The following is a 12540-nucleotide window of genomic DNA, read 5'->3' as shown; positions in this document are numbered from 1 at the left end:
GAAGCAGATGGAATGGAATGGAGTGTCTGGTGATCGAAGTAGGATCCTCTCCCCTCTAGGTCTGACCTTATCCCTTATATAATGAGATAGGTCAGGTATAAGGTGGTTTAGGGGTTCTAGTCTATGGTCTACGTGCGTCGGAGTTTAGGAGGGGCTTGTAGCGGTGCACCATGGACCGTCGAGGTGTCTTGGAGCTGAAGAAGCCTAGGCATCGTCCGGCTACTCTGTTCTGACACTCTATGTGTCAGGCGGTGTCAGCTTGGACTGGCCTCCCCTAGGTGAGACCTTCTAGAGTCTTCTTGGTGGCAAAAGAGGTCGGCTCTAGGGGCTAATGCACGGGCCTAAAAGCCCCCGAGCCCCCAGAGGCCATAGGAAGCTTTGTCTTCTTGTGTCATGCCCTGAACATGACCCTATTAGAGGAGCAGTTGGCAAGGGCACGCCTAGAGAGCGATGCTAGGGAGCCCCCGGGCATCGATAGCCTAGGGCTTGTTTTCTTGTGCCCAGGCCTTGGCTAGCATAATTAGCCATGCAGGAGCTAAGGGCCAGGCCTAGAGGTGCCGTAGATTGGGATCCAAAGGCTCATGGAAGCCCTCGAGCCCTAGGCGGAAGCTACGGTTGAGTTAGGCTCAGCCAGACCTCTTTGCCAGAGGGCATGCGTGAGCGTGCCCGATGGGCATAACCCTCAAGTCCCTAGGCGATCCTGAAGAGGTCGGTCAAGGGGTCTTCTTTGTTTGGGAACCACTAGACCTGAGGCTTAACATATCTATATGTTAGGATCTCGTTAGGAGCCCCCAAGCCCTTTGTGGCCTCACTTGGCGTGATGGTGACAAAGGGCTGAATTCGATCTTCGGGTGACTGAATCCTCCTTGGTCGGGATAGCTTCCACTGGCGAGAGTGTTGTGCCCTGCTTGGGGCCTTCTTCTCTAGTGTGATGGATGGTGCTTGGCTATCGAGGCTAAGCAAAGATGATGTTGATCCCTTCACGAGTCTATGTCGCATGAGTTTTTGACTTGAGCGAGAGCTCGGTGGACTCATCTAGGAGTCACCGACTATAGGCCCAAAGGTGCCCTCCTTTCTGATTGGAGCCTACCATGGGCCAAGTGATCAAGAGCGCTGGGCTCTAGCTTGGGGCCATCTGATCATCCAAAGCTCCACGCCCTTCTAAAGGCTACAATAACAGGTTCCGATCCTCTCAAGCCAACCTTTTGAGGCCAACCCTCTACCGCCATAGATTGGGGAAGTGGGATCGTGCCAAGGCTCGGACGGTGGCCCTCGTTGGGCCCACTACTTAGCGGCTCCTGATCCAACTCTAGGGAGTTGGTTGGTTTTTTGGGGGATGTGCCACCTGAGCGCCCGTTGATCAGGAGGTCAGGCTGCTTTGTCTAGGGAGCCAGCGCAGCCCCTGAGGCCATTGTAGGGCCTCCTTACTAGCGAAGGGGGCAGCTTCTGGGTGTGTCCTGTCCGCTGACGCCTTGCATAGGCAGTTGATGGCATCTGGGCCATCATGCCTAGTGGAGTTATGACACGTGCGCGTGCGCGTGCCGTCCGGTCTTGTCTAAGAGATGGGACATCAGGGCCACGTAGAGCTGAATATGGTGGAGGTGGAATCATGGCACTAGGTGCGCGTGGATCCGAGCCATTGATGATAGTCGGTGGGCCTGGGAGGAGCGGATCCCCCTAAGTCCTGCAAGGAGGCGTGCATGGAGTGGGCGGTGTGCGCGTGGGAAAGTGGAGCGAGAACTTGACTCATTGCCAGTGGTTCCCTGACTCCACCTTTACTGCACGACCGTCATCATGCAACTGCCCAGAGGCATGCTGCGGGGATTGAAGGGATCCCTAGCTGGTTCCCCAGGGTCCTTTGTAGCCGCTGATGGCTGATCAGAGGGCCTGGAGCCACTCATAGTGCACCGCTTTTGGCTATAAAGGGAGGCCCCTAGGGGATGCGACATCTTCAATCCCTCCCTCTAGCCCCCTCTCTTCTTCTTCCTTAGATCCATCTTCTTTGGCGGTGATGGCGATGGCGATGAAGTGCGACGGTTTCCTCCGAGTGAGCTTGGTGTTGTCCGTCGAGCGACTGCTTCTTCGAGGGTGGAAGGACTCCAGTGAGGCATCCCCCACAACTACATGAGGTGGTGGGACATACTCTACAACACTACGTGGATCTTGGTTCATGAGGATGGGGGCTGCCAATCTTCTCCGGTCTTCACCTATGAGCCTAGTGGTGCAAGTCCCATAGAAGGGGTCGGGACGGCGTCTTGCTAAGACTCTTCCTGTGGGATCCCCCGCACACGTACCTAAAGTTGGTCTGGGGAGGCAGGCCTTCTCTAGCGTGGTAGGTTGGCCTCCGCTGCTGGCATCCTTTCCCCTTCCTGAGGAGGAGAGGAGATCATCGCAGGGTTAGGGGGTCGACCCTGTGCTGAGTAGAAGAGATTTTTGCCGCCATATATTGTACTCAGGTCGTTCCCAATCAATGAAATGAAATTGCTTTCATGTGTAATCTCATTTTCCTCTTGAGTCATGCTCAGAGACTTGATCCCTCGTTGGGCTAGGCTGTTATGATGATGGCAAGGCCAAGATAGTCGTGCTTATGTTGCTAGCAGGTAAGTCTATGAGAACCCTAGATTTGTGATCATTCTGTGCCCCAGTCATGTCCCCTAGGGGAGATTCTCGGCTTCTTGACCAGGCCACTCGTATAGTTCTTGAGCCCATCTATCAATGCTTGAGGGCTCGCTGCCTCCCTCATTGGGTCACCACGAGTGGCTCGAGGTTGATACATGGACATCACTCGTCTGATGGTCGAGACGCTTCTGAGTGTCCCGGCTACAGCCGCATGGGATTGTCTCCTGAGCATCCCTCGCACTTTTAGTTGCTTCGAGCAACCTTGAAGCCTAGTGGGCTGGCCTTGAACCCTTGGCAATGCCCCTTCTTGGGGGACCCTAGACCAACATGCAGTGGGGTGGAACGATCCAGTGGAGGATCAAGAGATAGGCAGAAATCTAGAAAGAAAATAGAATGGACACAAGAGAGGGGAAAGAGGGCATAGATGGCAATCAGATGGCCAGGGCCACTCTGTTAGCGCCTTGCCGATCTTCCACCTGCTCCTCCTACTCCATCCACCCATCCTTGCCTCGCTTGAGGGTGTTCTACAGTGGTCCTCCTTTAGAAAAGGTCAGCAGGTGGTTAGCTCAGTCGATCCTCCGGTGTAGCCGAGCCATCGTTGGGGTGGCTCGGGTCAAGGAAGACATCAAATAGAGCAAATAGAGGTAAGCAAAGTAAAAGGGTCAGGAGGACATGACATATCTTGGTTTTTGCTATTGGAGAGGTAAGCCAGCGAAGGAGGTCGATAGGCGGGCCATGGCTCGAAAGGTGCCACTTCTGGGCAGATGGCTCGGCGATGGCCTTCAATAATGGGGAAGGTCAGAACTCACCTTGATTGGGTTAGCCCCTTCTGGGGAGCCAAGCTCCAAGATGGAGGGGCTAGCCAAGCCATAGCTACTGCCAGAGGTCTTGACTGCCATGCTGATGCTTGGTCAGTCGAGCACCGCCACCATCTTAGATGCTTCCTTGACCAGCGCTCTCCCTATGTCATGTCTAGGGTTTAGTAGCATAGGGGGCGATGAGTGTGGTCACTTGGGCGACGTAGTCTTGCTCATAGTAGTAAGCTTGCTTGAAGCTACCTTCAACGGTGATGACCCCCTTCGGGTCGGGCATCTTGAGCTCGAGGTAGGTGTAGTTGGGGACGGCCATGAACTTGGCAAAGCACGGTCGACCGACGAGGATGTGGTAGACACTGGGGAAGTTGACAACCTCAAAGGTGACATTGAGCCAGATGCGCCCTAGGGGCACGGCTTCCATCCCCAACACAATCCCATAGAACGACGCCTTGCTAGGGCACAGGCTGCTCCGAGGGACGCCCATCTTGTTGAGGGTGCTGGCATAAAGTTTGTTGAGGCCACTACCACCATCCATCAGCACCTTGGTGAGGCACGTGGTGCCCATGATTGGGCTGACCATGAGCAGGTAGCGCCCTGGATAGGGGATGTGATCGGGATGGTCTTCTTGGTCAAAGGTGATGGCCATCTGGGACCACCGGAGCCACGTTAGGGTAGCGAGGGTGTGGACGGCGTTCACCTCCTGCTCAGTGATGCGACACTATCGGTAGGATTCATACGCTTGGCCTTGGAGAACTCATTGTCTTCCTCCTAGCACCATCAGCTAGGTCATTGACCTTTGGGGTAGGCTTCTAGGCCTTGCCCTATTGGCTAAGGGTGCTATGGATGTAGCCCTTCATGGTGGCGCAGTCCTTGAGAAGATGTTTTGCCTGCCCCCCGTGGAATGTGTAGGGGACTCAAGTGCCTTATCAAAGTGTTCTAGGCATACAGCACACCCATAGGGCTGAGGTCTGGTGGCACAATCAGCCACGATGACCATCTCCTCCCCGCGGCGCTTCCAATCCTTGTTCCGCCTATCGTGGCATTGCTAGGATGAGGCAGGATCATTGGTGACGTCGCCACCACTGAGGTGGCCGACGGCCTTGGCTTTCCAGCTAAAGTTGGCCTAGATGGCTTCCTCGTCGGTGGCATACTAGGTGGCGACGTCCAGGAGCTCCCACGTGAAAGGTCCTAATATGGCTAGAGGGGGGTGAATAGCCTATTTAAGAATCTACAAACCAACTAGAGCAATTTGATTAGTATGACAAATAGCGAAAAGTGCACTTGCTCTAGCTCTACAAAGGTTGCAAGCCACCTATCCAACAATTCTAGTAACTATGATCACTAGACACACAATTTACTAAGTCACTACTCACTACGATCTCTCACACTTGTTACACTAAAGAGCTCCACTAGATGAACTTAAGCTACAAAGCAAGCTCTCAATTCTAGCTACACTAAAGAGCTTACTATAACTAGTTTGCGGGTATGTAAATGAGTAAGTAAGGTGATTATACCGCCGTGTAGAGGAGTGAACCAATCACAAGATGAATACTAACTCAATCACCAGGAGAATACCAAAGGGCAAGAGACAACTAATTTTCTCCCAAGGTTCACGTGCTTGCCAACACGCTACGTCCCTATTGTGTCGACCAACACTTGGTGGTTCTGTGGCTAAGAGGTGTTGCACAAACCTCGTCCACACAATTAGACAATGCAAGAACCTACCCACAAATGAGGTAACTCAATGACATGAGCAATCCACTAGGGTTACCTTTCAGCGCTCTGCCGGTGAAGGCATAAGTCCCCTCACAGTCATAGGGAGATGGTCACAAACAATCACCAACTCGTGCCAATCCTCCTTCACTGCAGCAAGGGTCTAGGTGGTGACAACCACTAAGAGCAACAAGTGAATCTGGTAGTGAAACACAAACACCAAGTGCCTCTAGATGCAATCACTCAAGCAATGCACTTGGATTCTCTCCCAATCTCACAAAGATGATGAATCAATAATGGAGATGAGTGGGAGGGCTTTGGCTAAGCTCACAAGGTTGCTATGCCAATACAAATGGCCAAGAGAGTGAGCTAGAGCTAGCAATGGGGCTTAAATAGAGAGCTCCCATGAATAGAGCCATTGGCTCTCTATTCACTGAAAAATTGGGTTGACCGGACACGCCGGTCATATTGACCGGATGTAGGACCCCAGTGTCCGGTCCTTAGATCTTCGCCACATGTCCCCTGCTTCAAATGCTGATCGCCCAATCTAAATGGTCATCAGTGCATTTTAGTTGTGACCGGACGCACTACAATGTCGGACCGGACGCATAGTTGCCTAGCGTCTGGTCACTTCTAGTAAGGTTCTAGTCACGATCGGACGCATCTGGTCACGCTCGACCGGACTCACCTAGCGTCCGATCACTCTCCCTCTTCTCTATACGCTACCACATCAGCATGATCGGATGCTGAGCAGCGTTCAGATAGAGTCCGATCACCTACGTCTGGTCAAGAGACTAATGACGTCCTTCACTGTGTGCCACTGACCGGATGCTAGGTCAAAGTTCGGTCACTACATGACCAGCGTCTGGTCACTGCGTGACCAGCATTCAATCACTGTATCTCAGTGACTATCACTTCCTTCATTTTACCAACTTCTCCACCCTTGCTCAAATGTGCTAACCACCAAGTGTATCACCTTATGCACGTGTGTTAGCATATTTTCACAAACATTTTCAAGGGTGTTTGCTTTTCACAAACATTTTCAAGCGGCACTTTGATAACCGCATTTTGATACGAGTTTCACCCCTTTCTTAATAGTATGGCTATCGATCCTATAAGGAAAATGGACCCTAGTCCCATTTACTTTGGATTTTGATGTTTGATGACCAACATAACCAAATTGGACTAATAAATTTGCAAGTGTTTGTTTTGTAGTTCAATAGGGTGCAAGACGTGACTTGGATGAATGCGACGTGATGATCCAAAAATCAACACCTCAACAAATGCATGTGAAGATGCATAGAAGACATACAAAGTCAAGCAAAGTCCAAGCACAAAGATTGGAACCAAGCTAGATGCAAGATTGCGAAGAAATGAGTCTGGCAGAGCAGCTGTGACTAGACGCTAAGCAGCTGTGACCGGATGCTGAGCAGCAGTGATCGGACGCTGAGCGAAGCAGTGACCGGACACACCGGTGTCACTGTTCATTGTCACAACAATGTTTTCAGCATGACCGGACGTAGTAGACTGGATGACCGGACGCATGAAGTGCAGCGTCTGATCATTTTTAGAGAGGTTCCAGAGCAGTGCCAGCGCGACCAGACATGTCCGGTCAATGATGATCGGACTCAGCCAGAGTCCGATCAATGTGCGAGCTCCAACGGTTGGGACGACTGGACATGTTTGATCATGACAGATCAGCATCTAGTTAGTAGCAGAAAGCTGGTTTTGTGCCTAATGGCTACTTTTTTTAGTGGAGCTTATAAATAGACCCCCCAACCAGCCCTTTGAGAGGAGTGGGGCTAAGAAAACATACCAAGGGTGTTGATACACTATTTTAGTGATCTCCACTTGCATAGTGCTTAGTGATTCATTAGGTGATTAGCGTAGGTGCTTTGTGAAGTGCTTAGGTTGATTAGACCACCGCTTATGCACTTGCTCTAAGTTTAGGCCTAGTGTTTAGTGAGGTTTGCATACCTCTTACCACTCGGTGCTTGCATGCACCATTGTTGTACATCGGTGGGGCTTGTAGTCTTGTGAGATCACACCAACCGTGTTTGTGGTGTGGCTGCCACCGTGTACCGGAGGGAACAAGGCCCACGGCGTTTTGGCCAGAAGCTTGATAGTGAAGACGGCGGGGAGCATCCGAGAGAGGCTTGCAGAAGGCACGTCAGAGACCCACTTATGTGTGGGGAAGGCCCAAGGCTATCCACGGAGTTACCCGACCAGGAGCTTGGCCCTTATGAGGGATTCCTTGCGAGGGGCTCCAACGAGGACTAGGGGGAAGCTTGCATGATTCTCGATACCTTGGTAAAAATACCGGAGTTGTTGATGGGAGTTTGCATATCTCTACCTTACTCTTTAGCTTCCATATTTAGATTGTTTGCATAACGCTTTTTTGCGGTAGAGATAGCAACACACTAGCAAAATTGTAGTTGCACATTTAGATAGTTTATCTTTTACATATGTTTTGCTAAGGTTAGTAAAAGAGGTAATAGTTTAGAGTTAGAATTTTAAGTTGCCTAATTCACCCCCCTCTTAGGCGTCACGGTCCCCTTTCAATTGGTATCAAAGCCGGTTGGCTCAATTTGGACCTTTGGCTTCGTCGCTGTTGAGCCGACGTCATTTAGAGTGGTTGGGATGGATACCTCTAGGCCTCCGTACTTTGACGACACTAACTTACCTTACTATAAAGCTAGAATGACTTGTCACCTTGAGGCGATTGATTTGGGTGTTTGGAGAGTCACTCATGACAGGATGAAACCCATTAAGAATCCTGATAAACCCACAAAGAGTGAAGAAAAATAAATTCATTTCAATGCTAGAGCTAAAAATTGCTTGTTTGAATCTTTTAACATGGATGTGTTTAACCAAGTGTTCACTTTAAATACGGCACATGAAATTTGGTTAAAACTCCAAGAGCTCCATGATGGCACAACTAATGTCTGTGAGCAAAAACATTATCTAGCTAAACAAAATTATGATTCCTTTAAAATGAATGATGATGAGCTTGTACGTGATATGTATTCTAATTTGAATCTAATCATCAATGAGCTCTATTCAATAGGATTAACAAAGCTAGATGATATGGACATCGTGAGGAAGATCATCTCTATGCTACCACAAAAGAAATATGCAAACATCATCACCATCCTTTACAACATAGAGGACTTGAGCACCATGACCCGGCCATAGTCATTGGCAAAATAGTGGCATTTGAAATGTCACGCAAGATGGGTCAAGAAGAAGCCTCTTAATCAAGCAAAGGCAAAGCTCTCACATGTAGTGAGAAAAAGAAGATGAAGGGCAAGCAAGTTGAGACAAGCTTAAGCTCAAGCTCCTCAAGTGAAGAAGAAGAAGCCACAAGAGGCGTGGGCACAAGCACGCATCATCAAGCACCTCATGTGTGTGCCTTATGGCACGAGATAACAAAAAACCTATCCCTAGTGATAGTGACAATGATAGTGATAGTGATGATGAGCTACCTTCTTAAGCTCAAGCTCCTCAAGTGAAGAAGAAGAAGAAGAAGATGATGATGATGATGATGATGATGATGATGATGATGATGATGATGAAGAAGAAGAAGAAGAAGAAGAAGAAGAAGAAGAAGAAGAAGAAGAAGAAGAAGAATAAGAATAAGATGATGATGATGATGATGATGATGATGATGATGATGATGATGATGATGATGATGATGATGATGATGATGATGATGATGATGATGATGATGATGATGATGATGATGAAGACCACCACAAGAGGCGCGGGCACAAGCACGCATCATCAAGCACCTCATGTGTGTGCCTTATGGCATGAGATAACAAAAAGCCTATCCCTAGTGATAGTGACAATGATAGTGATAGTGATGATGAGCTACCTTCTTATGATGAAATTGTGCAAGAAAATTTTAACTTTACTAAAGTTTGCACTAGTCAACAAAAGAAGATCGAAAAATCAAAATAAAAACTAGATAGCTCACAACAAGCTTATGCTACTTTGCTTGAACAATATGAAACTTTTGCCAATCTTAATATGGAGCTATCTACTAAAATTGAGCAACTCGAGACTAGTGCAAACACAAATAATTGTACAATCAATGATGAGCAACTTGTAAAGAAAAATAAAAAATTAAAGAGAAAGTTTGCTAACCCACAAGATGCTTATAAAAGTTTGTTTGCTAAAATGGAAACTATGTGCAAACATTGTGATGAGCTAGCTAATAAAGTTGCTAATCTTGATGCCATAGGTTCTACCCCCACGGAGGCACCTAAAAAGAAAAGTTCTATCTTTGACATGCCTAAAAAGGATGCCTCTACTTCTTGCAATGATTTATGTTTAGACTCATCCTTATGCAACCAAGTTTGTATTGAGAAAGTTGTTGTAGATACATGCACACAAGAGGTTGCAATGGAGAATGAGCAACTCAAGCAAGAAGTGGCTAGCCTCACCAAGGACATGACTCAAGTGAAAGGCAAGATGGAGCAAGACCAACTTCATCAAGATAACACCATCAAGGGACTAAAGAAGCTTGATGAAGGACAAACCGTGGTTTGCTACATATGCCACAAGGAAGGCCACAAGTCCTATGAGTGCAAGGTGAAGAATGGGGGAGGAGCAAAGAAGAAAGAGAAAAAGCAAACAAGCAAGTTCTCTAACACCTACACCAACAAGGTGGACAAAAATGCCTCCACATCTTATCTCTTAAAGAAGAAAAAAAATGACAAGGTGATGGCCATCAAGGTGAACAAGTAAGCCAACAATGGGGCCAAATGCATTTGGGTGCCAAAAGAAATCATTTCCAACATGAAGAGCACCAAGAAGGTTTAGATCCTAAAAAGGAAGTGAGGAGTCCAATGGACTTCAGGGAATTTGCAGACTTGGTATAGTTTTGGGTGCATTTCATGGGATGCATCACATTGGATCATGTCAATTGCCAAGTGGGTTAGTGAACACTATGGACCCAAATTCCCCTCCCCATGTTAGGTAACTAGATTTAATTTCTTGCAATCTCAATTAGCATCTAGTTCCTTTTCATGCCTAGGTTTGCATTGACATGCTTAAAAATTTTGTTTTGCATACACTAGATATATCTTATGGTAGGCTTGCTCAGTTTCATTCTTAACCCTTGGAGCAAACCTACATTGTTTAAATTATTTAGGAGCACGGCGCATACCTTGTTTTACAATTATTCATCTAATATGTGCCAAAGTCCAAATTATAGATAATTTCTCCCAAATATCACCTTCAAAAATGATTCTCACATTCATGTGATGTCATCTTTCAAGTGGTATCTTTGATTCTAAATCAATGTGCATGTCTCCTACAAGTATTCCATACTTGTGTGCGCAAATTTAGGGGGAGGTTACTCTACAAGTTGGATACTTTGAGACTAACACATTTTCAAGCTTATCATGTGTGTAGTAGTCTCATTGCAAGGAAAATGGAGTCCCCGGAGTTAAGCATCATACTTCAAATATCCACCACCTATTGCAAGTGGTATAAATCAAATTGGTTTCCACATGTGGTATTTCTAGACTAATATCATCATATTGATTTCACTTTGGTATTTATATGCTTTCTCCATGCATTATATAGATTAAACTCCCTTGAGCATTAATTTGCCAATTATGCATAAACTACATTCTCTATCATATGTATACATATATTTAGGGGGGGCTTAGTCTATGTAATGTGAGAGTCAAATTTTGTGACCTATTCCACTCCACATACAAAGGATCACAAAGTTTGACCCTCCCTTGTGCTAGTAATGTCTTCCTTTTTGGTGTTTGGTTCCAAAGGGAGAGAATTTGTGGGACCAAAAGCAAGCTCGATCATTATAATTATAATAGTAATGGTTTTCAATTGGTAATGGTCTGAGAAAGGGAGGATAGTGGATTATGGAGTTAGGGGAGGCTTAAATCCATAATGCCACATGGGGATATTTGCAAGGGAAAGATAAGTTTCCAAAGATGTTTACATATGGTATCTTTTAGCATCATATAACCTTGCCCTTTGCATTGCATCCTAGCAAGTAGATAGTTTTTAAATTCCAAAATTCTTATTATTTGCTTGCTTTGGTCATGTTATCATCAATCACCAAAAAGGGGGAGATTGTAAGGAAAATGGACCCTAGGCCCATTCACTTTGGATTTTGGTGTTTCATGCCAACACAACCAAATTGGATTAATGAATTTGCAAGTGATTGTTTTGTAGTTCAATAGGGTGCAAGACATGACTTGGACGAAAGCGACGTGATGATATGATGATCAACACCTCAAGAAAGACATGTGAAGATGCATAGAAGACATACAAGGTCAAGCAAAGTTCAAGCATGAAGATTGGAACCAAGCCGAACGCAAGATCATGAAGAAACGAGCCCGGTAGAGGTGACCGAACGCAGCTCTATGAGTGACCAGACACACCGGTGCTCGGCAACACCAGGCGTCGGCAGCTATGACCGAACACTAAGCAGTAGTGACCGAACACTGAGCGAAGCAGTGACTAAACGCACCAGTGTCACTGTTCATCGTCACGATAATGTTTTTAGCATGACCAGACACAATAGACTAGAGGACTAGATGCACGAAGTGCAGTGTCTGATCATTTTTAGAGAGGTTCTAGAGCGGCGCCAGTGTGACTGGACACGTCCGGTCAATGATGATCGAACTTAGCCAGAGTCCGATCAACGCGCGTGCTCCAATGGTCGAGATGACCGGACGTGTCCGGTCAAGACGGATCAGCGTCCGATCAGTTGCAGAAAGCTAGGTTTCGTCCCCAATGGCTACTTTCTCAGTGGGTCTTATAAATAGACCCCCCAACCAGCCATTTGAGAGGAGTGGAGCTGAGAAAACATACCAAGGGTGTTGATACACTATTTTAGTGATCTCCACTTGTATAGTGCTTAGTGATTTATTAGGTGATTAGTGTAGGTACTTTGTGAAGTGCTTAGGTTGATTAGACCACCGCTTATGCGCTTGTTCTAGGTTTAGGCCTAGTGTTAGTGAGGTTTGCATACCTATTACCACTCGGTACTTAGGCGCACCATTGTTGTACATTGGAGGGGCTTGTAGTCTTGCGAGATCACACCAACCGCGTTTGTGGTGTGGCCGCCACCGTGTACCGGAGGGAACAAGGCCTGTGGTGTTTTGGGTGGAAGCTTGATAGTGAAGATGGTGGGGAGCAGTACGGGAGAGGCACACCGGAGACCTACTTGTGCATGGGGAAGGCCCGGGGCTATCCACGGAGTTACCCGACCAGGAGCTTAGCCCTTATGAGGGATTCCTTGTGAGGGGCTCCAACGAGGACTAGGGGGAAGGTTGCATGATTCTCGATACCTTGGTAAAAATACCAGAGTCATCAATGGGAGTTTACATATCTCTACCTTACTCTTTAG

The 12540-nt window shown here is 47.3% G+C and overlaps 1 protein-coding gene across 1 annotated transcript; it reads right to left on the bottom strand.

Annotated features, from left to right (window-relative positions):
- Positions 1 to 3591: 3591 nt before the first annotated feature.
- On the bottom strand, positions 3592 to 4080 carry LOC136510704 (uncharacterized). Its single transcript, XM_066505068.1, has one exon. It carries the CDS (start codon positions 4078 to 4080, stop codon positions 3592 to 3594), a length of 489 nt encoding a protein of 162 aa, XP_066361165.1.
- Between the last annotated feature and the right edge of the window lie 8460 nt (positions 4081 to 12540).

The sequence above is a fragment of the Miscanthus floridulus genome, chromosome 16 (assembly GCF_019320115.1).
Source record: "Miscanthus floridulus cultivar M001 chromosome 16, ASM1932011v1, whole genome shotgun sequence".
NCBI classification, from domain to species: domain Eukaryota; kingdom Viridiplantae; phylum Streptophyta; class Magnoliopsida; order Poales; family Poaceae; genus Miscanthus; species Miscanthus floridulus.
This window is presented reverse-complemented; position numbering and strand designations above follow the sequence as displayed.